General features: G+C 38.7%; 1 protein-coding gene across 1 annotated transcript in view; it reads left to right on the top strand.

The window, feature by feature from the left end:
* The window catches only part of Adgrg4 (adhesion G protein-coupled receptor G4), an 87,592-nt gene extending 70,922 nt beyond the window's left edge, over positions 1-16,670 (top strand). Inside the window, exons 16-20 of the mRNA XM_026392201.2 lie at positions 3,269-3,347; positions 6,404-6,684; positions 12,790-12,913; positions 14,009-14,163; positions 16,492-16,670. Of these exons, the coding sequence (XP_026247986.2) occupies positions 3,269-3,347; positions 6,404-6,684; positions 12,790-12,913; positions 14,009-14,163; positions 16,492-16,670 (818 nt within the window). The remainder of the gene's footprint in view (positions 1-3,268; positions 3,348-6,403; positions 6,685-12,789; positions 12,914-14,008; positions 14,164-16,491) is intronic.
* Positions 16,671-23,625: the final 6,955 nt, after the last annotated feature.

Raw genomic sequence — 23,625 nt, 5'->3', positions numbered from 1 at the left:
TTGTATTTCTTTTCAACATAATAAATAGTGAAAAGGTGTTTTGTTTTTGTTTTTGTTTTTTGTACTGGGGATTGAATCCAGGGGCTGTAAACTAAGCTACATCCCCAAACATTTTTATTTTTTATTTTGCAACAGGGTCTTGATTATTTAGTAAGGCTGACCTCAAATTTGAAATTCTCCCTCAGCCTCCTGAGTCTCTGAGATTATAGGTATTTACTACCACACCCAGCTTTCCAGCTTTCCTTCCTTTCTCTCTCTCTCTCTCTTTGTTTCTTTCTTTCTTTTTGTACCAGGGATTGAACTCAGGGGCACTTAACCACTGAGCCACATCCGCAGCCCTTTTTATTTTTTACTTTGAGACAGGGTCTCATTAAGTTGCTTAGAGCTTCAGTAAGTTGCTGAGGCTGGCTTTGAACTCACAATCCTCCTCTCTCAGCCTCCTGAGCCACTGAGATTAGAGGCATGCAACAGCAGGCCCAGCATCCTTCCTGTATTTCTGATGGGCATGGTCAGCTCAGCTTCATTCCTATCCTCCCTTGCCTATCCAAAAGAGATTTTGTGTTCAAAAATGTGTTGGATACAGAAGTGATATGTATTAAGTAGGATACATAATGGTACATAGGTAGATAGATTTTATCCCCCATTGACTTTGTGAAGACAATAGCTTCCTAATCAGCTACTCATCCTGTTGATGAGTTCATTAGCATAGTGCATGCTTTCATTGGATAGACAGTCAGTGCTATTATCTATGCTAATGTCAGGTGCAAAGACAAATAGTAAACAAATCATAATCTAAAATATGGCTTCAGTATACTTAGCAATCTATCAGAAACACAGAACCAAAAGCAGTACATGCATTTCCTTTTGTGTGTCCCTCATCTTGATTCAACCAGAAGATTGAAAAATATTGTGGAAGAGGCTTCATGAAATGATGAAGTGGTCATAAATGTCCCTCAATCCTGGCTTTCCTTTTCCTCATCACCACTCCTCCTTGACTCCCTGTGTAGAAGGTCCTCCTTCACTCACTCCTCACATGTGGGTCTTCTCCAGAGATTGTTTCTTGCCTCTCTGATCTTCTGGTTCCACACACTCCTAGGGTACAGGGAGATGCACGGAAGGTTAATGCTTGCACTTGCAGAGAAAAATATCTTGAAGAGTATCAAGTACACACAAGCCAGGGCCAAGCTGAGGCTGAGGCCTGACAGGTTTTGTAGGTAAAGAATGATACAATGAATCACTCTTAGACTTATTTTCTTACTTACAAAGACAGCACAAGGAAGAGTAGCTCAAAGTGCCAGCTCCCAAGTTCTTGTCCCACACGCTAAAAACAACACCATCAAGACAAAGGGAACACATGACTGCCACACTGAGTTCTGGGATTTCCTGTTACTTAGGAGCCAGTTCTAAACAGAAGCTGTGAGATTTTCTCTTCTGTAGCTCTGTTCTGAGGAGACAGGGTACAAAGTCCCACAATTCTGCAGCACCCAGGCTGGCGATGGAAAACTGTCTCAAGATAGCCTCCCAGGGGATGTGAGTAAGAGATGGCTTTGGAGCACCTCTTCACAAGCTTCCCATCTTCTCTCATTCATGGAGGACCAGAGGGCACTCTGCCAAAATTCAAATAAGCTGACATCCAAGCCTTTGTCTAAGTGGCCTATGTGGATACATTGAAGGTCCCCAAGGGAAATAAGTATTAGCATCTGTTTAGATTTGAAGCTGTGTCTTCCTATTGCCAAAGCAACCTGTTTTAAAGGTTCATTCTTTTTTTAAAGCCCTGTCCAAACTGGAGAACATCATACTATGTAAAATAAGTCAGTCTCAGAAAATCAAAGTTGAATGTTTTCTCCCATATGTGGAAACTAGAGCATAATAAGAGGAAAAAAGTGTGTGTGGAGGGGGGTTGAGTATCATAAAGATAGAGAGGAGTAGAAGATGGAGGTTGACAGAGAGGTAGGAGGGACAGGAAAGGGGAGGAAATGTGGAATAAATCTGACAAAATCATGCTTAGTGCATGCACATAGTGTATGTAGTGAATTCCAGCTTTATTTGTCTCTATAAAGCACCAAACCAATCTAAATAAATAAAAAAAAAAGAAGTGAAAGGAAGACAAGCAGAATAGAGGAAGGAAAATAGAGGGAGGGAGGAGGGGAGAGAAGGGGAGAACGGGGACTGAAATGGAGTAAATTAAATTTCATGCATGTATGATTATGTCAAAATGAACCCAACTATTATGTATAACTATAATGCATTAATAAAAGAAAAAAAAAACTACCCAAAGCAGATTGGTCCATGTTTAAAAAAGAAACAACCAACCAATAGATACATTTTTAAAAAATAATGTATATATCAACTTGAGGACTGCCACTTAATTCCATCCTAAATATGAGGTGTTCCATCCCTCTACCCCCATTCCAGGGGTATCTTTGAAACATGTCTGCATCATACTAGGCACTGTGCTTGGTGTGGACTATATAGATTGGAAGGAGCTGTCCTATTTATCACAGAATAGGATGGTGGAGGATTTTTGCACTCTGGGGTTTGGAGTAGCTTTGGAAAATATCTTACAAAACCCCTAAAATGTGGGTGAGTGTATGCTCTTCATTTAGGAGAAATACTGTTTTAGAAATAAAGAAATCATTTAATTTCTGCAAATGTACATGAAATTGGATTTTTCAACCCTGTGTCTATACTCACATCACGTTTGACCATTTTAACTGAACTGATTGCTTTATTATAGTCTGGCTGAATTGACTGGTCGTTAACTGGTCGATCTAGTCAAAATGTCAAACTAGTAATGAGTGTGGAAACAGCTTCCCTGTCAAAAAAGCACTGAAGGCTGCAGCTGATTGCCTGTGCCCTTCCTCCAAGGTGACCTAGACAAAAAGATAGTAGGAACTAAGGGGCAGTATTGAAAAGGAAAAAAATTGGCAGCCCATCATTTGAGAAGAAATGCTTGATGCAAACTCGCATTCTGATGAACTAGATACTTCCATTGCCAAGTTGATTTTTTGGCACTTGAGCTATTTTTAATAACCAGTGGGCGTAGTATTGGAGCCATTGGCATGCCGTTTAATTTAGCAGATTGGAGAACTCCTAGAAATGTTTAACTTGGAAGAATTCACAAACATTTTGCAAACAATGGTATTTTGATGCCCGCACATCTGTGGCTCATTTAAACAGTATCTTAATATATCAGTGCCCACAGTCATTGATCTGGATCCTTCTCCCATGATATAATGGGATCCTTTGGCTTCCTTTCCTACTCTAGGAATCCCAGCAATTGCAGTAGCAATCATACTCACCGTGAGAAAAGATCTGTATGGAATTCTGAGCCCAACAACTCAGTTGTAAGTACCAAGAGCTCTGCTCCTTAGGTGTTGGGTTCTGGCCTGGCTGGGTATGGTGGGATGTTCTCAGCTTGGGGCTTGGCCTTGACACTGGCTTCAGGGAGAACTTAGCCTCAGCCTTTCTATCCTGGACATAGTCACAGCCACACTCATGGAATGGTTAGCTACCTAGGCTCTGTATGACTTTGAGCAAGTTACCAAATCTCTTACTTTTAATCTCTTCTGGAAAATTGGAGTAATAATGTTTGCTGTCAATGTCATGTGCAAATTAAAATGAAATCACATATATGTATATGTGTGTGTATATATATAAATATATATAATATTATATATATATATATATAATATTATATATATATATATATATATATATATATATATATATATTTGCTCAGCCTGTTGCCTGATCCATAGTGTTATATAACTGGAAGCCATTGTGATTATAAAACTCACAGACCATTGGAAAGATTTAGTGGCCATTATAAGGAAATACTGAGGTAAATTGGAAAATATTTTCTACCTTTCAACAATAAAAATCTTCCCTGAAGAAGATAGCAAACAAAGCTTTTCTTGGTAAATTGGCTCAACTTTATTGTTTTCTTTTCCCTCCCTCCCTCACCCCCTTTTCTCTCTCTCTTTCTTTTTTTTTATTTGATTATAAGCCCATCTCTCTGATTCTCTAAACTGTAGCCATAACAAAGTAGTCATTCATTGCATTCCATCTCTTTAGAATCTTCTGTTATAACCATGTAAATAGCTATCCTGTGGTCCTTGAGGCTGCACAATCTCATTTCACATTTGTTTTCTTTCCCTTACATATCCATTCTCTGTATAGTTGCCTCTCAAGATCACGTCCACTATAGATTTCCTTTCCCACTGGACTGGAATCAAATGTAGGAGGTCCTGCTCCCAAGACTCCTCTGTCTTTCATATTGAGATGACAGTTTCCAGAGGGTCAAAATTATATTGCCCTTTGCAGCAAATGCTTTCTAATTAAAATCTTTGTTATTCTTTCTTTCTCTGCCTTTTCTCTTCCCTTCATTCTCATCTGCACCTCCATCTTCCCTCTTTGTCTGTTTTGTGTCTTAAAAGGTCCTCAGTGTCTATCTACTAGTGATTCTTCTTGAAAGATCAAAAGCAAAAGGAAAATCAGAACAAAATCAACTCCACTCTCCCCGAAAAGAGCCATTTCACATATGACTTTGTTAGTAAGAGGCAGATGGCTCTAAGAGCTTTGTTTTTTAAATAATTACATTTTGAAAGGTAATTCAACACATGGTACAAAATCCAAATGTACAAAAAGGTAGAGGATGAAAAATAAGCCTCATCCCAACCCCAGCCACTCAGCTTCTCTCCCTTGAGGTAATTCTTGTTACTAATAATCCTTGTATACATATTCTTTTGCATGTTTTTTTTTTATTTTAGTTTTTTGACCTATTTTATTTTAATTGCTACATAGTAATCACATATATTTATGGGGTACAGTAGGATCTTTAGATACATTCACATGTTGTGTAATGATCAAATAAGGGTGATTAAAATATCCATCACTTAAAACATTTATTATTTTTTTGTGGTGAAGCATTCAAAATCCTTTCTTATAGATTTTTTAAACATACAATATAATATTGTTGATTATAGTCACCCAACTGTAACAAAACATCAGAACTTATTCCTTCCCACTATTCTCCTCACCCTCTCAAAACTATTACTATTCTACTCTCTACTTCTACATCAACTATTTTAGATTCCACATGTGAATGATGTCTTGCACAATTTGTTACTGAAATGGTGAATATATATGACTTTACACATTACTCTTTTCACTTCATAAATATCTTGGAGATGACTATCCAAACATACAGTTTGCCTCATTTTACAAGTTTTTAAAATACCTTCTTTCAAGGCTGAAGATAATATTTAGAAATCCCTAAGCATTGGAGTCCATTAAGAAAATTAAATATTTTTTCACACCCTCCCAAGTTGCATACACACAAAATCATACATACATGAAATTATCTACACCAAAACGTGAACAACATGTTCAAAGAGAGTTTTCCTGGCTTTAAAAAAGAGAGATCCCAAAGGGGAATGAATGAAAGAGAGGAGAGATGGGAATAGAAAAGACAGCAGACTGAATTGGACATAACTTTCCTATGTTCATATATGAATACATGACCAGTGAGACTCCACATCATGTACAACCACAAGAATGAGATCCTAATTAGGATGTTATATTCCATATATGTACAATATGTCAAAATATGCTGTACTGTCATGTATATCTAAAAAGATCAAAAATTTTTATTGTAACTAAAAATTTTTGGTTCTAGCTCAGAGAGAGAGAGGGGGGGGCAGGTCCCTGCAAAGCTAACACACAGTTGAATTCATCAAGTTTGTCTGTGTTCAAAAACTAGAGGCAATTCCTCAGTAATTAGATATGTTATTAAATTAAGTAACTATCCATATGAACCATAAGAAATTTCTTTAATAGAAACTGTAGAGCCTTTAATCAATCCAGTGGCTAGTGTTGCTTTTTATAGTTCAAATATATCATATTTTAAAGCATTTTTACTAACTCTGATCAGCTCATCATTGTTGATAGAGCATTCAGAAAAGCCATTAATTGCTCATGTCCTTCTACTGTAATATTTATAATGCAGAGTTGAATCCGTCCTGCAAATAAAACTCAGGTGTAAGGTGGGGAGAGGAGAGTCACTTTGGGGGAAAAAACATAATTTGTTTTTCTGCTGATGAAAAATAGTCTTCTAGGGAATTCGACTGAGAGGTTTCTGCCTATGTAGGACAGAAACATCTTATGGGGTTTCTAACTTGGTATTGAAGAGTACCCTTAACTGGGCTCAGAAGGTTAGTGTTTTAGTCCTAACTCTGCTACCATTGGGTGTGAGTGAACTCTGTCAAGTTCTTCATCTCTCTAGGTCTAGGTGTCCTTAGATTAAATGGAACTGACTAAGTCATGTTCAGAATCTTGGTAAAATAGGAGCTAATGTTTTCCTACCTCACTGTAGTCTTTTTTTTTTTTTTGTTTCTTATAGTTGTTGGATCAAAGATGATTCTCTCTTTTACATCTCAGTGGTGGCTTATTTTTGCCTCATATTTCTGATGAATCTCTCCATGTTCTGCATTGTCCTTGCTCAACTGAATTCCATGAAATCCCAAAGCCAGAAGACTCGGCAGAAGATGATTCTGCATGATCTCAAAGGCACATTAAGCCTGACATTCTTGCTTGGCCTCACCTGGGGGTTTGCCTTTTTCGCCTGGGGACCCATGAGGATATTTTTCTTATATCTTTTTGCCATTTGTAACACTTTACAAGGTAACTGCTGCTTCTCTGTTCTCTGTGTGGCTACCTACACCTTCACCAAGTGTTTGGTTGCTTTGAAAAATAACCTCATCTTTTAGAGACTTAAAGGAGGAGAAAATAGTCCAGGAGGCCTCTGTTCACAACTATTTGACAAGAAGTCATTGGAAATATTAGCTAGATGTTACCCCTCATTGTAGGAATGAAGTTTAAGAATGTAAGAATTGTAGGAATGAAGGTTAGAGCAAGGAGTAGTGGGCCAAGGCAACAGGCCAAGGTTCTAGTCTTGGTTTTGCTACAAATCCTCTTCAGAATCTCACCATAACTGATTGAATTAGATGATCCTAAGCTAAGAGCTCTATAGCTCTTTAATCTCCTTCATATATTCTGGTAAAGAAATAAATGATAAATGAAGTGATTAACAATAGAAAAAAGGCAACATAAGAAGTAAAGCTGGGGGGCTGGTTAATATATTTTTGAGTAATTATTGATTTGTCCTATAAAAACAATCTTTGGGTGATTTGGGGACGCATGTAGAATTGATTCATGGAGGACTGAAGCTCCTCTTCATACTATTATCCTCATCTTCGGCCAAGACCATTTAGGCTACTGGGGCTGGCAGGGAGCCAACTTAGCTCCATTGAATTAAGGTCTCCTTTAGTACTCTCTACTATTTTCCACTCAATATACACCTCCTTCCTAAATGCACTCCACTGGTGGTCCCAGGGGATGCTCCATCAGGAAAAGGTCTCTTTGGTCAAAGAAGCATGGGAAATGCAGCAGTTCATTCCCTCATTCTTTGGAATATAGCTTGTTAAAAACTCTCAGAAGCTATTGAAAAATATTTAAAATTTTGTTTCAACTTTACATTTTTAAAACCTCAGAACCTTTTTAAAATTATGGTTGTTTATCCTTGGGGAATCTCAGGAAATATGAATTGATATGTAATTATATTCCAGGCCCTTCCAAAGTGGTATAGGCATGTGGTGGAGCAATCTGTATACATCATAGTTTTACCCTAATGTCTTATGATTCAAGAACCCATCTCATTTGCAGCAGTATGGTGACTTAACAGAAATTTTGTGTCCCACCAGATTCTAGTCTACCAACCTTATACAGTAGTTCCCCTTATTTCTGTTTTACTTTCCACAGTTTCAATTATCAAGTGTCAACCATGGTCTGAAAATATTAAATGAAAAATTCAAGAAATATACAATTCAAAAATCTTAAATAATTTTATTATAGAATGTTGATATAATTGTTTTATTCTATTATTAGTTGTCATTCATCTATTATTGTGCCTAATTTATAAATTGAATTTTATCATAGGTATGTATGTGTAGGAAAGATAATATATATAGGATTTGGAACTATCCATAGTTTCAGGCATTCTACTGGGGATCTTGGAATGCAGCGCTCCCTTTGGATTACAGGGGATTACTGTACAGCCATATTCTGACTAGAAAGTGTAAAGGTGCAAAATGTGCTGTTCTTCCTTCAGGTTCCATTTAAAAATTTTTTTAGTTGCAGATGGACACAATATCTTTGTTTTATTGATTTATTTGTATGTGATGCTAAAGATTGAACCCAGTGCCTTACACACACAAGGCAAGAGCTCTACCACTGAGCTACAACCCCAGACTTTAGGTGCTATTTTTATTGCCTCTGGTAGTAGGAATGAGTTTTTTAGGAATACCCCCACCACACACACACACACACCAGACTTATTTGATCCCCTTTGAGATTACCTGCACTTGGTTATAATCTAGATTACTGACTGAGGCTTTAATGCTGGTTCTATATTTTTCCTCTGGACAAAACCACCTGACCCACACTGAGGTACTCTAACTCTATACTCCAGCATGATGCTCTAACCTCAAGAACTAACTGTACTTGGTGTAGAATGTTCACAGAAGTGGCTTAGGAACTATGTGCCTGTACAGACTTCTTTCTTAGTACTAAATCCAGACATCTCATTGGCTCACTAATCTGAGGAGAAATGTACTCTCTCTATTGAAAGAGGGGTTAAAGGAAAGCTGACAAAGAACAAGAGAGCAGCTTTGAGCTTGAAAAGGAAGGAGGTGTTTTCAAAACAGCCAGTGCTCCATTCCTGAGGTGGAAGTGGAAAGTAGTGTCTAAGCAGGGAGCCTACATGAGTAGAAGCAAAACTTAATTGGGTATTGTTTTGAAGACTAAAACCAAGGTCCCATAGATCCAGCATCAACAGAGCCAAGCTGTCTCTGTCACATATGCTTTACGTCAATCAAGCACCCAGTGTTCCTAGTCCTGCCTACAAGATAGAATGTGCCATCTATCTTGGGAGGGTGTTTTCAGAGCTCTGAGTTTCAAACTCAAGTCTTACCCCCCTTTCTCTCTCTCTCTCTCTCTCTCTCTCTCTCTCTCTCTCTCTCTCTCTCTCTCTCTCTCTCTCTCATACACACACACACACACACATCAAGTAACTGCAAAACAAGAATGCAGTGAAACACAGGAACAAGCTAGCTATTTACACAGCAAATGGCAAGCTTGCAATCTGGCTAAGGGGGTTGCCCTGTGGTCAGGTGGGAAAAATTATGTTCATGATGAGTCATTTGTGAAGGAAGGGTGCACAAATAAAAATGCAGGTGACAAAAACCTGACATCTTCCCTCATGCCTGTGTTCTGGTGAGTAAGCAGATCAATCTGTTATTGGAAAGAAAAGGGAAGGCTGTCAGGCAGAGAGGGAAAGCTGGAAGGCAGCTCATTGGGAATTCACAGAATAACCTTTAAGTCTGAGAATTAACAAAACTCCATGCAGAAAATCAGAGCAGTAATAGGTGCTTGATGTCACTGTTGCCCCTTGTTCGTGCTGAAGCTGGAGGAGTTTCACCTGCTCTGAGGCTGAGGCTTGCTCTCATCAGGTTGCTGCACCACCAGCCAGGTGGCTGCTGCTCAGACAAAGAGTGAATGCTGCTGATTTCATCCCCACAGTTGTGTGGTTACACATGGAGCTAAAGCCCTGGGGATAGTTAGTGAAAAATGTCATTTTGTTTAGCCTCCAGATTGCTGCCTCCCACCTAGAATCAGAATGTCTCAGGGCTGGAACCAGGGAACCAAGATCTTCCCAATCCAACTCCTCATCAAGTGACAATAAGTCACTGAACCTTTCCTGGCACAACATTCCATAAATTTGATGTAAATTTCCTATGTACATATATGAATATAGCACAGTGAATCTCACCATCATGTACATCCATAAGAAATTAGTTAAAAAATAACTATGGGTAAAGGGCAGAAAGATCAATAGAGGGAAGGGAGCAGGAGGTGAGGGGAGAGGAGGGAAAGGAGAGGTACTGGGGTCTGAATTAGAACAACATATATTCTGTGCCTGCATATTTATGTCAAAATAGATTCTATTTTCATGTGTAACTGAAAAGCAGCAAAAATTTAAAAAGAAAAAGGAAAGGAAGCCCCACCCCCCAACCGGAAAGAAAGCTCAATATCCCATAAAGCAGAGCATTTAATTTCTCCTCCTTCTCCTTCTCCTCCTCCTCCTCTTCCTCATTCTCCTTCTCCTTCTTCTTCTTTTCCTCCTCTTCTCCTTCTCCTGTACCAGGGATTGAATTCAGGGGCACCCGACCATTGAGCCACATCCCCCAGCAGCTTTCTGTATTTTGTTTTCAGACATGGTCTTGTAAGTTGCTTAGGGCCTCATTAAGTTGCTGGGGCTGGCTTTGAACTCATGATCCTCCTGCATCAACCTCCCAAGCTGCTGGGATTACATGTGTGCACCACTGTGCCCAACCAGCATCTTCTTTACCCAAGAGTAGTATAGTATGGTGGTTAAGAATGTGGGCTCTACAGTCAGACTGCCTGTGTTCAGTTCTGATGCTGCCAACTTAAATATTAGCTTTGTGACCTGGGTCAAGCTTACTAGATTTCTTGGACTCTGAGGTCTCTCATCTGTAAACATGAGACTAATAACACAATGCCTATCACAGAGCCATTGCTTAGCAAACACTAGCTGTGATTTCTTATTTTCTGGCTGTTCTGTAGCTTCCTCGCATTGCTCCTGGTTCCAACCTGGCAACCACAAAGAACAGGCATAATTTCTCCTTTTGATGACAGCCTTTTCAGAACTGTGACTAATGCTACCAACCTCTCCTCACCCTGTATTTCTCATCCCAAGAATTTTCTTATCTGGATACTCCAGCTTTTCTACAAGTTCATTACTATCCTTGTTTATTTTATTCTTTTGGGGGGGGGGTTACCTAGGATTGAACTCAGGGGCACTCGACCACTGAGCCACATCCCCAGCCCTATTTTGGATTTTATTTAGAGACAGGGTCTCACTGAGTTGCTTAGTGCCCCGCTTTTGCTGAGGCTAGCTTTGAACTCACTATCCTCCTGTCTCAGCCTCTCCAGCCACTGGGATTACAGGTATGCACCACCATGCCTGGCTATTATTCTTGAATATTTCTCTTTGTCATCATCCTCTTAAAACAAAGCCTCCTAAACTGAACTGGTAGGAGCTATGGTCAACCCATGGCAGATGGCAGAGATTCTTACCTGCCTCAGTCTAGATTCTTTACTTCCACTAAGGCCCTAACTGAAATTGTCTTCAAACACATTTACTATATTGACTTGTGCTCAGTTTGCAATGAGTTAAGATCATTTTGTTACTAATCATTGATGTGCATAACAACTTTCCATATAGAGTCAAACTGAACACTGCCCTGTACGCAGAACAAAGGTTTCTGAACTGGCCTTAGGCCCAAAATACATATTTTGAGATCCAAGAAGGAATTGCTAAGGTTGCAGAAGGCTGTGAGAGTTTACACTTCAAGTGCTTTGGAGTCCAAATCATCAATAATCTATTGAGCTGCCACACAGAGTACTGTAGACAAAAGGGAAGGTGATATAAGATGGAAAGGAAACATACCTCTCCCCTTCAAAGACTTGACACTTAGAGTGTGAGATGGACAATCCATGGAAAGTTATGTGGCTAAGTAGGGCAGATATTATGAGAAATGAAGCATCATGGGAGTTCAGGAGTGGTAAAGGTGAGTTCCAGATTGAGGCATCTGTAAAGGCTTTGTGGATAAAGACTTTTGGCATGGACCATAAATAAAAGTGAAAGTATCAACAGGAGTTATTTCTGCCAATTCCACCACAAACTTTTGGAAATCCAGTTGTCCCTCCTAGGACTTTGCAACAAGAATCATCTTAAGTCCCAATTTTGCATCCCAAGGAGAATGATGGGGATAAAAATTGGCTCATACTGCTCATAAATGCCTTTGGCACTCTCCTCCCACTTGTGGGACAAAATCAGGGCAGTAGAAATCAAGGGCATCAGATGCGTGTTTTCCACATGGTGTAATTGTGGGAAGATGATGTGTATTAGTTATTTATGGTCGTGAAGCTAATTACCCCTGAATTTTATTATCTCACACAGGGTATGAGGGTCAGGAACTCAGGAGCAGCTTAGCTGAGTATTTCTGGTTCAGAGACTCTGATGAAGTTGGAGTTAAGGTGTCAGCTAGCATTGTAATCATCAGAAGACTTGACTGGGTCTTGGGAAACTGCTCCTACATATGCCCACTCACATGGCTGTGGACTAGAAGATTCAGTTCCTTACCATGTGATCCTCTCCACAGAGATTCCAAGATATCCTCAAATGCTTGATTTTTTTAGAGTGAATGATGGGAGAAAGGGAAAAAGAGAGAGAGAGAAAGGGAAAGGGGGCAGGGGGAGAGAAAATATGACTTTATTATGTTTTATAACCTAATCTTAGCATGTCACTGCCACATTCTATTGGTACAATGTGAAAGGAGACTGCACAAGAGTGTGAATGACTGGATGTGGGGATCATTGAAAACCATCTCAGAGACTGGATATCCTAGCAGCTCTTATTTGTAATGGTCTAAGATAGATAGCAATCTTGGGGCAAAGGAATGGTGGACATAAAGTTTTGATAACAAACCTTTTTGCCATCACTGTCTTTATAAAAGCTAGAAAAATGAAATCAGAAATCGGGTAATGGCCCTAGGGCTCTTTGGAAGTAGCATTGACAAGAGCAGCTTTGTGTCTAGGTATTGGTTACAGCTGATGAAAAAGACTGACCTCCTTCTCCTGGCTTAGGATTCCTCATTTTTGTGTTTTACTGTGTGATGAAGGAGAATGTACGGGAGCAGTGGCAGATACACCTCCGTTGTGGGTGGTTGCAAATGGATAACTCTTGTGGTAAGATGCCAGACTGGGTAAGGTTTTGAATTTTACATGTTTTACAAAACTGCTCAGATGAACTTATCTCCTAACTTGAGTTCAAACAGTATCAGCATCAAAATACAGTCTGTTTCTATGACCTGAAAATGATTTGTGTTTTTTACACTAAGATGAATGCAGTCAAGTGAAGAATGTGACTTGGGTCATATATTAGCCTAGTGGAGCTTTTGTTTTAGCACAGATTCCTTGGATCACTTTTCCTCTATGCCACATCACCACTGATTCAATCAAAATAGTATTGATTGAGTGCCTGCTGTGTTTAGGCACTGGGTCACAGGAACTTCTGGCCAAGTAGCCAACAGTAGATTGAGAGGATGTGAAAAGCAAAGAGTGGTGGTGGCGGTGGAGAGAACTTACCAACATGCCAAAGATGTCTGGCCAGTGGGCTGCCAGGATGGTTCTTCTGATGGCCTTCTCAGTAAACTGGGAGATGTAGTAGATGCTAATGTTGTCTCTTAGCAGTGGTGATTCCCGTGAGAATGTCTCCAGTACAGGCAAGTTTAATTTTTATGTATCAAAAGTGTCTTCCATCCAATTCTAGCAATTTGTCTCAGTCTCAATGCAAAGCTCAGTCTGCTTCCCTTAGGGAAGACAGCATTTGAACTCTAAGATTCTATGAGTACCACCAAGATCTCCTTCCTTTATATGAAGTGTATCTGTGACCTGTGGTCCTTATACTGTAGGGAAAGCAGGTCTCCTTGGTAAGTGCTTTGACTCTTCCTTTGTCACACATGATAGTACAAACTTACCTCTCATGACTTTGTAGAAAAGCTAACTCTTAGAATGAACAAACACTGTGTATTGAGGTTTATATTTCCCCCTGTTTTATTGATGTATTACAATTATACATAATAGTGAGATTTGTTGTCATATTCATCCATACACACAATATAACACTATAATTTGGTTAGTATCATTCCCTATTATTTCCCCTCTCTATCACCTCCTCTGTCCCCCAGGATTTTATATTTTAACAGGACTATTGAGGTATCATAATAGTCATCGATTTTAAGTGTAGAGTTTGATAAGATGTGTGTTTTAACATTTTTTGCATTATTTCAGATGGAAGTAGCAGGTGTGGGTTAAATGTTGGGTATAAACAGAAGAGACTGAAGAAAACCTTTAAGCACAAATTGTTGGCAGCATCCCTTAAATCAACTGCAACAAGCTCTACTTCCAAGTCTTTAGGCTGTGTACAAGGCACTCCTTCAGAAATGATCTTCCCAAACGGTGAGGAAAAGGCTGTGTTGCTTACATTTATAGCCCAGTGGTACTGAATTAATCTGAGGCCATGTAGTAGGTCTTAAATAATACTTCCTCTTCAAACCTGCACACACACACACACACACACACACACACACAGCTTTAGTCAGATTTTTCATCACTGTGACCAAAAATCATGACAAGAACAATATAAAGAAAGAACAATTTATGTGGGGCTCACAGTTTCAGAGGTTCAGTTCATTGACAGCTGACTTCATAGCTCTGGGTCCAAAGTGAGGTAGAACATCATGGCAGAAGGGTGTGGTAGAGGAAAGCAGCTCAGAACATGGCAACAGGAAGCAGAGAGAGCTCTGCTCACCAGGAACAAAATATAAACTCCAAAGTTATGCCCAAGTGACCTACCTCCTCCAGCTACGCTCCACCTGCCTACAGTAACCATAACCATTGACCCAGTTAATACATATTAGTGGATTAATACAATGGTTAGGTAACAACTGTCATAATCTAATAAATTTCACCTGTGAACAGTCTTGCATTGTCTCACACATGAACTTTTAAGGGACATCTCATAACCAAACCACACACATACATACATGTACACATCTGGGCTCATTCTTGGCTGAGAACATGTATAGAGAAGCACTTAGCAAACTTAATATGTACAAATCTGATGAGTTATTATACTAATGGGACTACAGGAGACAGGTTAGAAAAATTCATGGGAGTTAAAAACAATTGTCACAGACTGTTGAAAGCACAAGAACCTAGACATTGTATAATCCTGTTCCCTAATTTTACAGATGTGAAACATTAATCAGGGTAAAGGAAAGTGCCTTAAGGACAGTCATTCTGTTCAGCAGCAGCAGACTGGGACCAGAAATAAGGTCTCCTGGCTTTCAGGACTAGTGCACCCTACCAAGATTACCCTTTGAGTTACATGTTCACCTTGTTCTATAGGAAGCAATATTTATAGGTAGAGACTAGAGATGGAGCATTGGGAGAGAAAGTGTAAGGAAAGGATGGGTCTGTAGGCTAAAACAGAGAAAGATAAAGTGATCAAGAACTTAACAACTTTAAGTTGATGTGATGACATTGCATTCTGTACTTCTAGTTGGTCCATGATGCAATGATCTTGGTTGACTTTCTTGAAGACCAGAGTAGACCCCCGCTCACACACAGATAGACCACCTTTGTAGCCATTCTCTCACCCTCTCAGTGCTCATCCACTTGTATTTTTTTTTATTATGTTGGTTCCAAAAAAAAAAAAAACAGCTGTTTTCCAGAGCTGAAGCTCATCTGGAAGTAGTATGGTGGATTTTAAAAGCACTTAACTTTGTATGGGAAAGCTAGTAGTACATTAAAGAAACCTTTCCTTGGCCACAAGCATTTATCAGACTCTAGCCAACTAACTTGTGGGTATGTTCTGGTGCTCATATGGAGGCACAGGGGAGCCACAGCACAGAGAAGACCTGGACTGTGGAAGCTCCTTTCTGCATAATAGTTGGGGCTGGTTGGATGATAACATTTTGGCCAAAGGATTAGTTAGTATTGGTTCCCCTGCTGCCCCTGGAGTATATTTCATTAGCAAATAAATAGTACAAATGTACACATATTTTTCTTCAGAGGAACAGTAGCAATACATGTGAAGGATTCTAATATTGTTGTACTAAGCAATAGACCTGGACAGCCAAGAGGCCTGGGACCTGTCTCAAAGTGAGTGACAGGTAGACAGCCCCATGTTCTAAAATTGAAGTTTGGATGCTACCACCCAACATGTGGTAGCCAAAAGCTAGACTCCACTAGCACAGAGTGAAAAATCATGCTCTCTTTAACACCAGACAATCTCAACTTTGAGAAATAGCCAAACTTCCAGTGTAAGAATATCAAATCCATAGGGAATATTACATATTCTTATTCTACTTTCCAAGGCCTCCAAAGTTTGGCCATAAATATCCTCCCCTAGGTTAAGTTTAAGATCTGTAACACTGTTATTCACAATGGGGAAGACACTTTTGCCTAAACAATATGCTGTCAAAACAAATTAATTCATTCCATATTTATATTAAACCATCCAAAGAAAGCAACACAATGTTCATTTCTTTTATTTTCTTATATACCTTTATTTTATTTATTAATTTTATGTGGTACTGAGAATGGAACCCAGTGTGTCACATGTGCTAGGCAAGTACTCTACCACTGAGCTACAGCCCCAGCCCTCTTTCCCTTCCTTTCTAATTGTTCATTCAATCATTCAATACAAATTTTTCATGATTCTACCATATGCACAGTTCTTAATGCCCCAGCTAAAAAATATTCTTGTTTTTGTTAATGCAGATGACATGGATGAAGATACCTACTGTTTTTCTTCCTTGGGTTGTGAAATTACGCCTGACTGTGCAAGAAGAATATTACCTATGGAAATCAAAATGAATTCCAGCCACAAAGATTTTTTTTCAATAAATCTCAGCAGAGATGCTCACCTTCTCCCACCTCTGGGCTGGGAAAAGTGTTGAATTTATGAAACAATCTGCTCCAACCTCCAATGAGATAATATTTGGTGAATATTAAAGTTGTAATAATTCTATTCATTGTTACAGTTGTTTCTTTTTTTAAAGATTAGATTGGAGCCTATAGTTATGGTACATTAGGGGAGAAATGTCTACAGCATTTTGTTCCAAAAATGTTAACTGTGTGTATCCTAAATGAAAATAGTCAAGATTGGGGGCCGTACTGTCCTGCTCTGGGAGACAATTGCAGATGGCCAATGTATTAGTATCCCCAGCTGGCCTGACACACAAAGGAGAAGTAGGTAGGAAGAGCCACAGGTCATATCTTTTTTGAGGAAAAAAAAAACTGCCTTGTTTGTCTGTCATGACAAAGCACCTGAAATCCTCATTATTCAAGTTATATTTTGATTGAAGCCCCTTATTAAAATGCAAACATGTTTTGTGAAAAAGGTAGCTCATCAATCCACAGACACGCATGAATTTCTTAGCGGGGACTAATTTCTCAGCTAAGACAGCCCCTTGGGAAACAGTAAGCAGGGTCCTGAAGAATGCAACAGCAGGAAGTGTCTGAATCTGCCTTTTCTCCCTTGGAAGGAAGGGAAAGGTCAGGGTGAGCAGGACAGTAGGGGAATGGAAGAGAGAAAGATCAAAGGTGACAGAATGAGCAAAGATGAATTTTGTCTGCTTTGCATCCTTTGGTAAGCATGATAAGAGTTCTTCTTAATCCCATCCCAAATACCACCACTGAAGTTTCCCAGCCAAGCATGCTGCTCACATTCAACCTTGGGTACAAATGAGGAAAGAAATGAACATTCTGGAAGGATACACAAGCAACTGGTATCATTGATTTGCCTTCAAAAAGAGGGACTGTGTATCTGGCTGCAAGGGAAAAGAAAATTTACTTTTCCCTCTGTTTCTATATATCTTTTGAATCTTCAACTGAGAGAATATATTACTTCTTTGAGCAATAAATAAATGAATACACAAAGAAAGTTAATCAAACCCTTCCAATGAGAAAGAAAGATAAATCCTTGGGGTTTAATACTGCCAATCAACCTCCCTACAGTCCTTGTGAATGTGTATGATGCAGTGGACTGTGGAGACAGCAGAGCTGAGTTCAAATCCAGCTTTGCCACTTCCTAGATTTGTGACCTTGAGAAATAACAATAATCATACAATTGAAGTGAAGCTTAAATGAGATGATGTTCTGAAAGTTTTCTAGCACAGTGGAATACATGATATGTTAACTACTTTCTACTCACTGCCTGCTTACTACTCACCCCCTGTTGGCCCCACCCACCATGTCTATTCCATTAAAGGCAACACACTGGATCCTTGAAGTGAAAATTTATGTTGACTACCAAACAGTCTGGAGTTGGTGCCAGTCCCTGGTATAAAGTTCTTAAGTCTCTCTTGCCCCTTTATCAGCTCACATAATATTGAAAAGATAGGTAGGCTCTTAAGCCCCAGAATATCTGCCATTAAAATCGGTCCTCTTGTCTATTAAATGTTATCATAAGGAAATCATACATCCATTGTAGCCCATATGATTTCATGTGTACTTTGAAGCGATGGTGTATGTGTGTGAGAGGAATGTGTGTGTGCACACGCGCATATGCATGCATGTGTATGTGTTCGTGAAGGGACTACCATAAATGATGGCCAACATGTCTTGGATGTTACATGCCTTTGAACTGGCAACATTAAGTCACCATCATTCAAAAGTGGATTTAAGGACAAAACTTAGTTGTAGTTAACAAAGCTACAAATACATGCATTCTGCAAATGGTTTAATTTGGGGGGATCATTTGGTTGTTAAAATGCCCATGATTGTATTTATTTTCCAGACCCTGGTTTTTCTGCTGCTGTTGGAGTGATAAATGTGCAGTCTGTCTCTAATGACCTGATATGCTGTCAAAAACAGAAACGTTATTTTATAGAAATTTCATGATTCTTGTCATGCCTCCTCCTGTTAATTAGTAAAACATAGGTTTTCTGACAATTAAATGTCAGTTTGAGCTTGCAGGGAGAACATTGATTAAGCAACTTTAAGGGTATCTTTTCATTTTTTCTTGGGTCCATAAGATGGCTGACACTTTTGTGAAGATGGAAACAAATAATTACAGAAAAGAAACCCTAGGAATTTTTTGTTAAAAATATTATTTGTTCTTTTTAGATATACATGACAGTAGAATGTATTTCAAAATATCATATATACATGGAATATAACTTCCCATTTTTGTGGTTGTACATGATGTGGCTCATGTATTCATATAGGCATTACTTTCTTTTTTCTTCATGTATAAACTTTGCTTCATTCATTTATTTTTTATTTTATTTTTTACACATGGAGCACAAATTTTCATTTCTTTGATTGTACATTATGTAGAGTTATACCATTAGTGCAACCATATCCATACATAGGGGTAATGATGCCCATATGATTCTACCATCTTTCCCCACACACAATCTCCCTTCCCTCCCTTCTTTCCCCTTCTTCTCCTCTGTTCAATGCAAAGTTCCTCCATTCTTTCCTTGCCCCTGCCCATTATGGATCAGCATCCACTTACCAGAGAAAACATTTGGCCTTTGGTTTTGGGATTGGCTTACTTTGCTTACCAAGATATTCTCCAATTCTATCCATTTACCCATAAATGCCATAATTTCATTCTTCTTTAAGGCTGGGTAGTGTTCCATTGTGTGTGTGTGTGTGTGTGTGTGTGTGTGTGTGTGTGTGTATCATAGTTTCTTTATCCATTCATCTATTGAAGGGCATCTAGGCTACTTCCACAGTTTGGCTATTGGATAAGGCAGAAATCCATTTCTCAATACCCAGGCAAATACTCTTTATTGAGTACTGGCCAATGAATTTACAGAGCCCCTTGGAGCTTCAGGGCACAAGCTCTGGCCTTTCACTCTCTGCTGTGCCTGCCCGCAAGCTAGCAAAAAAAAAAAAAAAAAAAAAAAACAGAATGGTAGTAAACTCTCCCTTACTTCTCCCTGAAGTAAGTCTGAGGATGCTCTTCCCATGACTCTAATATTTACTGTTTTGTAAGAAATTCCGAGGGTCATAAGGACCATCTGTGATGGCTCATGTCCCCTGCACCCAAGGATATGGGAAGATTGGGGAGGGTAAAAAAAAAAACAGAGGAGGCAAGTTTTGTATATTCAACAGCTTAGGGGTCTATGGTTTAACTGGTTTGCTCCTGATCCTAACCTTTAAGCATTTAGGGAACTCAAGGAGTTTGGAACAATGGGCAGAGGACATATTGATCTCTGTTATGAGGCAAAACAAGTGAAATGGATTAAATTCATACTTATAAAGTCTGGTACTTCATAAGCACTTCATAAATATTTGTCACATACATGTCAGGATATACAGGAATGAACGGTATAAAATTGTAAGTTGAGAAAGTAGGATGGGAAATGAAAGTTTTCAATCTCTCAAAAGCAGTGTTTCTCCAAGAGGAAAACCTGTTATAATTTTTAAAGACATTGTGTTTGGGGGCCTGTGACAGTTGGTGAGGTAGGAGGCACATGATATTTAATCCTCTCAGACCTGCTTTGTTTCAATGAGGACCACTTGGTGAGAACACTATTGTTTTCCCATTTCCTGCCAGATCCTGTCAATAGATAAGATTCTTTTCCCATATCCTTAGCTGCATTTGTGGAAAGTCTTCATCTTTTCAGTGTCTTCTTAGAAATTTTTCTGAGAGAGCAGAAGAGGTAGTATAGGAGACTGCTTGTAGAATGTTATTCTTAACCCAAAATCATAAACTAAAATCCCTTTTTTGAAGAGTCAATTTCTGCTTATATCAACAAACAAATGGGCAATTTAAGTACAGAGAAGAGCTTTGATATAGATCAAAACAATCTATAATAAATAAGACAGATAAGTCAGTCTTATTAAACAACTAGCCTGTGTCCATAATATTTAAATAAAATAAAGTTTCAGTGAATGTGGCTCAATATCCAATAAGCAATTATTGGATATTGGTGCATATGAAAACTCTTCATCAGGGACCTATTATCAGAAAGGATCAAAGAAATTGACTGAGATGACCCTAAAAGTCCCCTCAGTTTGATGAAACTTTAGATAGATTCCTTTCTGATAATAGGTCCCTGATCCCCTTGGAGAATTTAATTTAGAGCCCTAGGAAGTGTTAATCCTTTCTCTGACCGCTTTAAAATGTAGATCCTCACCCAATCCATAACCAGCATTAAAACTTAGGAAAGGCTTTCTGGAGGATTTGGAAGCCATCACTTTGAAATGTAATCATCTCCCAGTCTCTCTAGGAAGAAAGGAGCCCAATATATTCAAGCGCAAATTAGCAAATGTAGATGGCCTAATCTCACTGACAACCATTCCCTAACTGCTTCCAGAGATTTTCCTCTTGCTCACCTCAGTACTTGGAAACTCCCCCACCTTTTATTTCAAAAGTTGAATTTAAGCTATTCCTCCTACTGCAATAGTTTTGACCCCTATAGCAATCCAAATGAAGTCTAGTTTGTCTGTTTACAAAAATAATAAAATACATGTGTATATGAAAGCAATGACAGGATTTTACATATCTAGTGTTTCTCATCTTAGTTCTGTGTAAACTTACATTTCCCATTAGCATGTAAGCTTCATGATGGCAAGAACTTTGTCTGCCTTGTTTCCAGGTGTACTGTCAGTGCCCAGTACAATATTTCAGTCCATGTTCTTTGGTTGCCAGCAAAAGAAATCAAATGTCTTTAAACTGAACCATATTGTCATTTCCAATTAACTAAGAAAAGGCACTATAATGAGTTTTCATAACTAAAATAATTTATGGAAAGGTTAAAGGACAAGTGATCTACAAAGCAGGAACCATGGGGATAATCTCCAAACAGGGAAAACTTCTCATAAGGAAACTACTCCTGGGATGGAGAAGCAGTAATTTCTTCCATCTCATGTTACTAAACTCACAAATGTTTCTGATCAACTAAGCTTAAAATCTGTGCTGTACTGAGCAGTAAGAGGAGGATTGTGGCAGGAAAAAAACCTCCAGGGAGCTTTTTGTTTTTGATAGTGCTAGGACAGAAGTTTGGATTTATCATCTCACCAAGAATAGTCACACTGTGGAGAAGTCATTTTACAACAAAAACTTAGGGTGTGATATGAATGAATAGAAGGTGAGTATTTAAAAACACAGTACATCTACTAAACACAGTGTAGGTCTGAATATATTTTAGTTGAGTGAATGGTTAATTCAGTAACATATTTCCTCAGTAAGTATGCCGAAGTGCTTAAAAGAGAAGATTTCTCCCCTCCTCAGGTCTCATTCATATATTCACTTGCTTTTTTAAGGCTCAAGTAAATCAGGAAGTGGGAGTTCAAGATAAGCTTCTCAGAAAAAAAAAGATAAGCTTCAAATGATGATAGAGAATAGTGCTATTAGAAAAAGTGATCTTTAGAGATCTTGGGCATAGAGATCTTGAATGAACATTGATATGTGAAAATGTGCCCAATTATTTGTCTGTGTTACTGCCTTGACCCATCTCTTCAGATGAGTTCAAAACATTACATTTTTTGAAGATGCTTCACCAAACAGCTTTCTGAGGTCCCCCCAAATATCTAACATTATATGTTGATGCAACTTCCAGGCCCCTTCAGCTTTGATTAGGGAGGTTTCAACTGCCTGGAAAGGAAAGCTAGGAGAAAGGCTATTTACATTCTCCATCTTACCATGCTAATAGTATGATATTCACAAAGTGAGGCTCATAGAAAAAAAAGGAGTGTGGGGGAATTGGGGGCCCACATTGGAGGACTCTGGTATGATATATTTTTAAAAGACCCAGAAGAAATCAATAACAAGCAGTAACTTCAAATATTGAAAAAAATCATCTCATCTAAATGCATAAAAAATGTACAGATGTTTCCTTAACATATGCAGCTCTATGCAAATCATTATGTAAATTAAACAAAAAGTTAGAGCTGGCAAATTCCCAAGTTTCTAAGATTTACTTAGTTAACGTAGTGTTCATCATAGACACAAAGTTGAGGATTTTTGCTTACATCCCATCTCATATAGATGTGAAGGGAGGCAAGACTGAAGGATGTGCTACATTAATAGGGTGAAGGCACTCAAATTGGGGGACAAGCTAGATAGATGGTTAGATAAATAGACAGATAGTTTTCACCTTCAAAATGTTAGCCAGCTCATCCATCATGCTCAGTTGATTGTGGGCAGCAATGGGACTAGAAATGGAAATGAATCTGAGTTGCAGTGAATTTTGATGAAGGCCTAGTTCATGCAAGAAAGATTTTTTTTTTGAATCCTCAGCCCACAAATTCCCAGAAGAATAGAAAACTTTAAGAGCAGTTGCAGGGGAAGAATAAAGACCTAGTGTAACAGGCTACATCAAATCTTTAGATATGGGCACTTTCAAAGTAGAAACATAAGGTTATACATATAGTGGGCCACATTTCCCCAGCCTGCATCATGTGGGTCTCTGATGGTTCTAAGAAATCAGATTGTTAGCTTGAGTTTTGTTTATTTTGAGGGGAGGGAGGAAGGTTGTAGCTAGTGAGGGGTAGAAGAAGATTCCCTCTTTTCTCTCTGACTCTTACACACCTGAGTCCAGAAATGTGAACAGGTAAAAGGTTTCAGTGTGGTTTGGCAGTCTTTAAATCTGCTAGCTAAATAAGTACAGCATACTGATGCTAAGTACCACAGAAGAGGATAAAATGGTGTGAAAGCCACAGTTCTGCTGATAAGAAACTTAGATTGTACTTGGGGTGATGAAAGATCTATTTCTACAAAAATTTGTTCAAATTAACACATTGTATGTAACTCTTCAACTCATGTAGTAGAGACTTTTAGGCACAACAAATAGTAGCCACTAAATTATTAATTCAATTTCACAAATATTTATTGACCTTTCCCTATATCTGAGATTCTGATTAAGACAGATGCAGTTCCTACAATTGTCTGGG

Source organism: Urocitellus parryii, chromosome X (assembly GCF_045843805.1).
Source record: "Urocitellus parryii isolate mUroPar1 chromosome X, mUroPar1.hap1, whole genome shotgun sequence".
NCBI classification, from domain to species: Eukaryota; Metazoa; Chordata; class Mammalia; order Rodentia; family Sciuridae; genus Urocitellus; species Urocitellus parryii.
This window is presented reverse-complemented; position numbering and strand designations above follow the sequence as displayed.